Source organism: Setaria italica, chromosome III (genome assembly GCF_000263155.2).
Source record: "Setaria italica strain Yugu1 chromosome III, Setaria_italica_v2.0, whole genome shotgun sequence".
In the NCBI taxonomy this organism is placed as follows: Eukaryota; Viridiplantae; Streptophyta; class Magnoliopsida; order Poales; family Poaceae; genus Setaria; species Setaria italica.
Window position 1 is genome coordinate 14315354 of NC_028452.1, and position 9687 is coordinate 14325040.

A 9687-nucleotide genomic window follows, 5' to 3' on the forward strand; every position below is an offset into this window, starting at 1 on the left:
GTGCAACTTGTCTAATAATTCGTGATAACTTGTTTTTTAAAAAATACCAACTGCTCAGTGCTCACTATGGTTGCAAAGCTAACCTCTCCGTTTTGCTTCCATGTTTTAGCACCATTCCACCATCCTCCACCCCCAACCTATCAATAATAGCGCTAGCATATCATTCTCTTGAACCTGCCCCCAACAAATATATCCATCTTAACCTTTGGAACTCATGCAGGGCGTGTGTGCACAAGTGCACGTGGTCTTTCAGCATCTCCTCTTGTGGGTGTATTTCTTGTGTTCAATCCAACTAAACATCCTCATAAACAGGTTACAGCTCAGGTTTTTCATTTGCTTTTGCTTCAACACTACTAACATGTCTCTACCTTAGAGCTATAAGCTTCTAGCCTGTCTGTCTCTACCGAAATGTTCCCCCAAAGTTAGGGTGCCAGAACTCCGGCGCCGTCTCGCTCGCCACCGCGTAAGTGCTCGCCACCGGGACAAGGCACAGCCCTCGGCTTCGCAGGTCCTCCTTCGCCTCGCCACCGTCTTTGGCGTGATACGAAACCTTGTTAATTCACGGGGGAAAGTGTGATTCTTACATGGTAAGAGTAAATAAAGAACAAAATTCTGAATAATATAGTGAGGGAAACAATTCTGACAGTATAATGACACTCAAAACGATGCTTAAGAAGTGGCAGATGTATATTACCTGTTGTTGCTGTAGCTGCTGCACCTGCACAGGGCGTCCACACCTCAGGTACGGAGAGCTCAGGGACTGCAGCGGTTGGTTCATTATTAGCTCGAACCACACAAATTGTGCATGTTGAAAACATGCACTAGTATTAACCATGAATTTGTTCAGTCATTATTTGATCACCGTGAGCTATAAGTTCGTGTACTTACTGCTACTTGATCGTGTAGGAACCTGATGTATTCGATGGCCTCGTGAAGAACCGATGCAGTATCCGTCTAAATTTCGTGGAATGCGATGGATCGAAAATTTTGATCAACTTGGAGTGAGATATTTGCTCGAGCGAAATTCAAAGGATGACGAACATGAGAGAAACCGAAAGGAGGAAAAAAGTTACAGATAGAAAAGGGTACCTTTCCAAAAGGCGAGACGAGTTGCTGGAGCGCGGTGATTCTGTCCCCGAGCTTCTCTTTCCTCACCTGCCCGCGGAGAAGAATTCAAATTAAAGCAATCATAATCCAATCGATGATCATCATAGCTAACGAGAATACATATATCTAGCCTGAATTGCAAGTTGAGCTGGAAATCGAAAGATGTCCGAACAATTGAAGGTGGAAGATGATATAATCTCTTTCGATCGATTGCGTCACAGGCCGGCCAGCCGGCCGGTGCACACCTTGAAGGTCGGCATGGGAGACGGCGTCGCGATCCGGAGCTTCTTAGCCGCCGCCGGTGAGTCGGGAACGCTTCTTCTTGTGGCCGAGTAGCAAGCGTCCTGAACATGCTCCTTATGGGACTGCACCAGAGGCCGAGTCGTCAGAAGAAACCCTAGGTAGCAGCTATCCGGTAGGTGTGCAAGAGAATCGGCGGCGCCGGCTCCGCTGCCAACCCATGTCGTACCCTGAAAGCTTTCTGCTCTAAGGCCTGCAAGAGAAGCGGCTTCGTCGTCATCGGCCGTGGCTCTGACGCCACGTCGCTGAAATTCCGCGTCGACGAGGCAAAGAAGCCGGAGACGAAGTGCTGCTGCGAGAACGGCTTCGTCGTCGTCATCGGCGCCGCCGGCACGTCGCCGTAGCCGGAGTACTGATTTTCCGCGCACAGGGACGCGCTTCGCGACGCCGCTGCTTCTGGTGCCAAGGGCGCCGCGCCGTCGACGACGTCGGGCTGTTGATCGAGCAGGAAGTGGCGACCCGCGTCGTCGCCGTGGAGTCGGAGGAGCGCGTTGAAGCTAGCGGTCGCTTCCGCAGCCGCTCTGCCGCCGCCCCTGCCGTGTAAATCGCCATGAATCACTCGTAGAAACGGTAGAGGTCGATCGATCAGTCATCAGTGTGCCTTTGGTGTAACAAGCGATCACGCCAAGATCGAAGGCACACACAGACACAGCGCGGCAAATTGAGATTCTCTACTTACACGTAGGCTTGTGTCCAATCCGCCATGTGGGGTGGATCGGCGAGGAAGGACGATGGTGGCGAGGCCGCGGCATCGACGTGCAAACCTGACCGGAAATAATCCGTCGAGGTGGCACTCGTCGCCCCCGGCTCGGCAGCGTCCTGGTCCGTGGAGCAGGCCGACGCGCCGTCGCCGGCACGCACGGAGCTCCACCACTCGTCTGCCATGAGGAGAGCTTGCTAGAGGGCACGCCAGCGCCTTGTTGTACGCAGCAGTGGAATCTCGTCGCCGATGATGTGTGTGTGTGTATATATCAGAAGTAAGTTAACGTGCCATACACGGTGGACTCTGATCGATCAGCTTGTGGAGAGCACAGGGGTCTCTGACTCGTGAGTTCTGAAACTTCGTCTGACCTTTGGACTACTTCTATAGGTAAACACATAGTTTATGGTCGTGAGGCCCTTACCTTTTTTGATTGGATTGGGACGGTATCAGGCTAGCTAGTCCTGTGCGTGTACAGCCACGCACTCATGGTGTAGCCACAAGCAAAAAAACCGTGTCGATGAACAGTGCGGCCGGCGACATTTTGGGACCCTAGCTAAGTTGACGCTCTGGAACGGGAATGAGGCCAGCCCCAATGGCGACGGTGGCAGATGGCGCTGCCGGTGAAGGAGAAGAATGACATTACTGGTCAGAGCACAAGAACATAACCAAACGCGGTATTGCCGATCGGGGAGGGTGCGATTATTTTTCAAATATTTTAAAATATAGATTTTTTATTTTCAATTTAATATACTAGTCCATCGACCCGTGCTCCCGCACGGACCAATATTTTTAGAAAATATTGTATTTTAAAATTATTCAGAAATTAAATTTCTCGCTAATAATCAAATTTATTTTACCTACTACACTCTCATTTTTTGAATACTTCAACATAATATTTAACTTTGTCTCGTTGTGATTAATTTTTAATTAGTAATTATTCTATACACTTTTTCATCCGCATTCACACTCTTTTCATTGTGAATCGCACCTTCATACACTGTGTTTAGTATAAAAATCAATATTTTTCATCACTTCCTCACATACATGTATAAATGGTCTACATGGTGACACTCATCATGCCGATATACCTTGACTTTGTATTTCTATACTATAAATGATATAAATAGGTAATTTAGAATCATATATTAGTTTACTTTTGGATATTTCTGTATGATGCACATGAAGATAATTAGATTAAGATTTAGGTGTTTATTTTAGGCTATTTGTAATAACGGTATATGTGGGTAACTTAGATACAAATTTAGAATGGCTTTTAAGTTATGCTTTTATAATAATATGCATGAGTAAATTGGATAAAGATTATGAGGTTACTTTAGATTATTTTTTATAATGGTATAGCTCGGTAATTTAGATATATGTTTAGTATTATATTAGAATATTTTCATAATGATAGCCATGGGTAACTTTTAAGAAAATATAATAGACCAGTAACTATGATTATTAGAGTTTATAGGATTGATATTTAATGTTTCTGATTTTTGTGAGAATATCTAGGATTTGTCTTTTTTCTGGCGTGTCTCGTAAGAACTAATGTTGAGTCTCTAATGAAAAAAGGCCACATTGCTACAAGACTGTTACCTTGAGCTATTTCTCATTTGTTAAATATTCGAACACAATACCTATGTAGATATATACTTATAATCTTCATCCGATTATGATAGATTTTGGTTAGTAATTACTGTATAACATTTTCATCCACATTTTTAATCTTTAGCTTTTCACTTTGCATCGCAGGTATGCGCTTGAATTTGTTTATGGGCCTTAAGTTTAATCTATAATTTTAACATAGAAATCTATATTCTCATTACTTCCTCTATATATAAATGGTGACACACATCATGCCTATATACCTTAATTATTATATCATATATCAACAGTGTAAGAAATGGACAATTTACAATCATATATTGGTGTATAGTTTTAATTAAGGTAATTTGTATCGAATGTAGGGTTACCTCATGTTATTTTTAATAATGGCCTATGTGGGTAATATAGATGTAAATTTAAGGGTTACTTTAAGTTATTTTTTAAGTATTAGTGGTGGGCAATTTAGTTTCAAATGTAGGGGGTTATTTTAAATATTGTTTCTAATGCATAAGTGGGTAATTTGTATGAAGATTAAGGGTTACATTAGTTTATTTTATATAATGGTAGAGGTGGGTAATTTAGATATACATTTAGGGGTTACTTTAGACTATTTTCATAATGGCATAGGTGGGTAATTTTTTAAAAACATAATATATCGAATGGCTACGATGATTTGAGTGTACCGATTGATGACTAGATGTTTTGCTTTTTTATGAGAATTTCTCTCTTTTTCTAAAGTGTCCACCTAGGATCCTAGGTAGCTTCACCTAGAAAGCTTCAACAGGAACCTTCAATTAGTAAGAGTAAGATGGTGGACCACTTGAACCAAATTAAGACCCAAAACCATCCAAACACTTGAAGACTAGCAAAACAGCATCACTGTGATGATTTGCACCTAGCTTTTGTAGGTTGTTATGAACATTATTCCTTTTCTCTTGTGGACCATGGTCCGTGGATATAGATGATTGTAGCTTATGTTTGATTTGCCTCCGCTCCGCGTGATTTATGGTATCGCTTGCGACCAAGCAAAGCTAGCTAGTTTGGACGCGCTGGTTTGCATTAAGTGTAAAGCAACGGTGATTTACTATGGTCATGGATTGAAGCTTCAGATTCGGTCAACCTCATACGCGTCTTTCGTTTTCCAAAATAAAAAAGACGTGTCTTTCATTTTCTTTTTTTTTAAAAAAATCTCTAGATGTCAGCTGATGTATGCATTCATATTTTGCTGGGTGTCCGGTTTTCAGACCGAGCCATCAGCTAGAGGGGTACAGGGACTGTACATCTTTTTTTCTTTATGAGGCCGGCACTGTTGATCGCGGTCTTCGTGTACGTGACGTCGGCATGGCGTGGCGCCGGGGACGGCGAGCGGGGCCCAAAGGCTCGCACGCGTGCCTCCGCGGTCGCCGATACCCGTTGGCCCGGCAGGCCGACGCCGACGGCGACCGACGACCAATATGTTCCGGTCGGAGTCAAAAGCCCCGAGAGCGACCGTCGCCGCCGCCTGCACCATCCGTGATCCGTCCACTGCACCCTTCCAGCTGCAGTGCACAGCACTGCGCTGCAACCCCAGCTAATCCAGCACTAGTTGTCTGCTACCCGTCTGACCTTGTAGCAAGCTGTTGCCGTGGAATCCCTGCACGTATCGCCGCTTTGCCTGACAAAACCCTAAAGATATTGGTTATTGAGCCTTGACGATATTCAGAGTTCAGCACCAATCCGAGACTCGCTTGCCTGATCGGGTGAAATTGACGGACCGAATGGACTTTTGGAGCAGGTCTAATAGCCACTTCTTGCTTAATATAATTACTCGAGATCGGAGAGGGATCGTCAACGAGAGCCGCGTGCAGGAGCATGTCAATTGTCAATGCGAAACCGAGAGAAACACATGCACCTGCACACAAATGACAAAAGCAGGGAGGAAATCGCACGCTCTCGACAATGCGCGTCGCCAGAATCCGCTATGGTTGGCGGCCGGTGCCGTGGACGGGGACTGGCTGTCGCCGGAGAAGACAAGACAACAATAGGAGGTCGATGAGACGACGACCACGACTCTAATCAACCAAATTAACTACTTCATGGCGGCTATACAAGCAGACAGGGTTAGTTAGACACTTGCAGGCTAGAGCGCAACTGCTATGAGGAAATTAAGCCCGGTCAGTTCAGTGTTCCAGCCAACGCAACGGGTTTAGCTAGCTGCTTCGCAGAACTAGCTAGCTGCAGAATATTATCCCAACGAGTCAACGACAGCGCACCGGCAAGTAGTAAAGCATGACAACAAGTTCTTGTGCTCTAGTGGTTGCGACTGTTGATTTTGTATGTAACTGCATTATTGCACACTTTCAGAGAATGCCTGTTCCTGCCGCCATAAGCCTTGCCAACGAACCTTGTACCGTTCTGCGCATCGTATCCCTGCAAACTGGAGTATTCTATTTCTAGTCCATCAGATCGTTGTGCCAAAACCACCCTTCTTCTCTGATGTAATCCCTTAGTTATCTATGCCGTTTTTTCCTTTGCTTCTTCTTTTTAAAAAAAAAAAACATCAATGCCATTTATTTTTTTCCGCTGGAGTGTATGTCTAGTGTTTATTGTATATGCTTGAGCTTTATCCGGTAGGGTAGGATGTGACCAACTGATCAACCATACGGCGATCAAGTTCGGTATCTTGTTTGACTCGATTATTGTGAGCTCCATTTAGTTCAGGTGAACCATTCATCTCAAGGTCTAATTTTTATTTATACAGTACTGCAAACTGAAGACCTACCAATGCAGTTAGGAGGTTATATAAGAGATACAGAATTACAGAGATAGTCCTTCACAAAGTCAAGACCTCTCGGGGGAAGAAAAAGTATGGCCAGCAATGCAATCAGAAACCTCTTGTCCTTTCAGAGATCGCCTTTAAAGATCCGCGACCATGACTGCCACTCTCAGGAAGAGTCGTCTTGACTGATTGCCGTCCAGTTCTTTCAGTCAAGCTCGATCTGATTTTCCTGGAGATGCAAGTGAGTGGACTAGTTTGGCCGGTTTGTCAACACGTCCATGAAGTCAACTCGAGGAGTTGACTAGGGCTATGCATGCTACGGGCCTGTTCGCTTCAGCTTATTCAGCCGATTTATTAGCCACCAAACAGTATTTTCCTCTCACAACAAATCAACTATTTCAGCTTTTCAACCGGTTTATAAGCTGAAGCGAACAAGCCCTACAGCACCATCAGTCGATACCAAGAGTCGAACGAAAGTAGGACGGCTAAGGCATTTGCCAATAAATCTAGATTCCACGTATACAGTGATATGTGGTCCAAATTCCTTTTTGGGTTTTCTCTGTAAACACAAATCATAAGATTTTTTTTCTTTTTGGAACTAACACAAATCATAAGTTGGTCATCTTGGTCGCTAACTTAGCTTTTCATTTTTTTAAAAAAAAATCTGCTGCGTATGGTTTAAAAGCGCAGAAGTGAATGATAATCTTAACTTTTTGGGTAAGTATTTATTTTTTGAAAAAAGACAGGGATTCTGTACGTCTCCAGCAACACATACAACGGAATGGCGGAAGAAGGCTCAGAAACCAGCTGGGCCTCTCTCTCCTTTTAGCTCTCGCTAGGCCGGCCGGCCGCCCCCACCACACAGCCCACGACCACCACCAGCCCACACGAGATGTGGTTGGAGGTCGAACACGGGCCCCGGCCGCCTGGCACGCTCGGCCCAACTCCAAATCGTTCGCGGAGGAGGAAAACTATGTGGGCGCTGGCTGTGTATGCGAAATTGTCAAATTGAGAGGTGAAATCGGCGGTTTCGACTTGATCGCGTCGCGAATCGCGTGCTATCTGCCGTGCCGGCCACTTGCCCGCTCCCGCACTGTACGCTACAGTTCCCGTGATCCCTGAGCCGTGACGCTGCACATGTCACGGCGCCTTAGCTTATCTGAACCAAAGAATCCGCGGACCATGCGCGACGAATCGATCCGTACGTGCATCGTGCACGTGTCTCATGTCTCTCTCTCCGCGGGCAGACGGGGCCATGGAGCTGCGTACTTTCGTACGTACGATTTGTCACGAGGACAACGAAAGCAGCTGGGCTGCGTGGCCGGGCAAGCGCACATGTCGCGTGTCTGCGCCCTGCAGTTCGATACCGTACCGAGGGCGCTGTTTCTATGTGTGGCGGGCCTACGCGTCTATATTGGGCCTCTTTAGCACAGGTTCGTGCGGGAAAACCTATATGATTTTCACGAGTTTTACATGCCTCGCGGTGGTTGAGATCCATGCTACGGTATGCGATGTTTATCATGGTTTGGGGATTGTTGAATGAGATGTAATAAAATGTTGAGGTGTGCATCACATGTGGAAAAATTTAGGTGAGATTGGGGGAACAAGTCAAGCATACATATCCGATCTCCGTGCAACGTTGAGTTAGCCTATTTGAAATGTTGAAATAGTATTTATAGATTGTTGAATCAGTTGTAAAAAAATGTTGAAGCATGTACCACAGGTGGGAAAATCTAGGTGAGGTAGGGGGAACAAGTCAAACATATATATCTGATCACCGTGCAATGTTGAGTTAGCATATTCAAAATGTTGACATAGTATTTACGAATTGTTGAATAGTGTAAGAAAAGGTTGAATAGTATTCATAGAGGAATTATTGAATAGTGTAAGAAAATGTTGAATAGTATTTATAGAGGAAGATTGATAGGCTGCAATGGTTTTGCTAGATGGGTATAATGGGCTTTAAAATTGTATAGTTTAACTGACTTCCATAAGTCACATAGGAGCCTCCAGCTTCGTATGCTCCGGCTCCAAATACTGTAGGGTACTATTAAGCACTGTTTCGGGGAGCCATTGAAACCTCCTTAAAACTAGATTCATCGGCTCCTCCTTTTCCTAGTTCATTTTTGCACCTCAGAGCTGAAGCCACTACAATTGCATACGATAGGGCACAATGCTGAGGGAGTCCGAGACGGAGCTAGGCACAACCCTATCAAAAGGGCTCAATATCAGACGAAATATATTTTTACTAACCAAACAATGTACTATATTTATCCACTTAATATCCTAAACAAATTTTAGTTTAGATGTACTTCTCAAATCTTTTCAATTGGTCCAATCGACTTTGAATAATATCTTTGTTTCATTTCTCTATATTTGGAGTGAGATCCGATAAAGAAAGAAGATAGACATTCTTGCGATAAGGATGGTTCGATTTGCATCAAACGGTAGGAAAAATGGATTGTTGGAATAGCCGATTTTGTCCTCAAACTATTGCTCACGGTTCAATTTCGTCCCTCAATTATGAAAACGACCGTTCTAGTCCTCCAACTTTCTCAACCGGCTCAAATTCGTCCTTCTGCCGACGTGAAGTACGCTGACTCGTCTTGTCATCGTCCAGTCAGCTCCGATGATTAAATACCCTTTTTACCCTTTTCTGCTCGTACCCCTTCACTCCCTCTTCTTTCCATCTTGTCAGCATCCGCTCGTGGCTCGCCTCCCCCAACAGCTCACCAGCCCCCAACAGCTGACCGACCCGAAGAAGTTCGCCGCCCCCATCAGCTCGCTCTCTCCAATCCCATCCAAATTGCCGCCCCGGCGCCCCCAATCAGCTCGCCGGCCGATTCAATCCCATCCAGGGATGAGCATCGGGAAAATTTTCGAGTTGAATGAGAGCACATGTAAAATATCGGAGATTGAAGATCATTAGACCTTTCGGTTGGTTTTCTTATAAAAGGTCCGTATCAGTGTAGCATACATCTCACGTAGAGGAGACATGAATTTCACAAAGATCCTATTTACAAAAACCAACGGGCAAATCAAGACACGAGCTACAGACACGGTGCATAAATAAGAACCCGGATATACAATTGATGAGTTGCGTCCGGACTCCGGAGCCAGCTGTGCCGCTGCCGATCCATGGACGCCGACCGCGCTGCTCCGTGTGTCGGCAGACTACGGGGAAAGACCGGGGGACACGAGCATGTACAAA

The 9687-nt window shown here is 45.1% G+C and overlaps 1 protein-coding gene across 1 annotated transcript; it reads right to left on the minus strand.

Moving 5' to 3' along the window:
* Nucleotides 1-247: 247 nt before the first annotated feature.
* On the minus strand, nucleotides 248-2467 carry LOC101786946 (transcription factor bHLH112). The gene is made up of 7 exons (XM_004961543.4): nucleotides 2087-2467; nucleotides 1577-1940; nucleotides 1353-1472; nucleotides 1090-1155; nucleotides 889-954; nucleotides 695-760; nucleotides 248-550 (listed from the first exon to the last, which is right to left on the minus strand). Exons 1-7 carry the CDS (start codon nucleotides 2290-2292, stop codon nucleotides 401-403), a joined length of 1038 nt encoding a protein of 345 aa, XP_004961600.1. The 5' UTR covers nucleotides 2293-2467; the 3' UTR covers nucleotides 248-400.
* Between the last annotated feature and the right edge of the window lie 7220 nt (nucleotides 2468-9687).

What these genes read in the sequence shown, in the direction of transcription:
- LOC101786946 (XM_004961543.4), bottom strand. Translation starts at nt 2,292, where the DNA reads ATGGCAGACGAGTGGTGGAGCTCCGTGCGTGCCGGCGACGGCGCGTCG. An exon ending in GATTGGACACAAGCCTACGT is followed by an intron (nt 1,941 to 2,086) that starts GTAAGTAGAGAA and finishes TTTACACGGCAG; the next exon opens with GGGCGGCGGCAGAGCGGCTG. An exon ending in TCGTCTCGCCTTTTGGAAAG is followed by an intron (nt 955 to 1,089) that starts GTACCCTTTTCT and finishes CACGAAATTTAG; the next exon opens with ACGGATACTGCATCGGTTCT.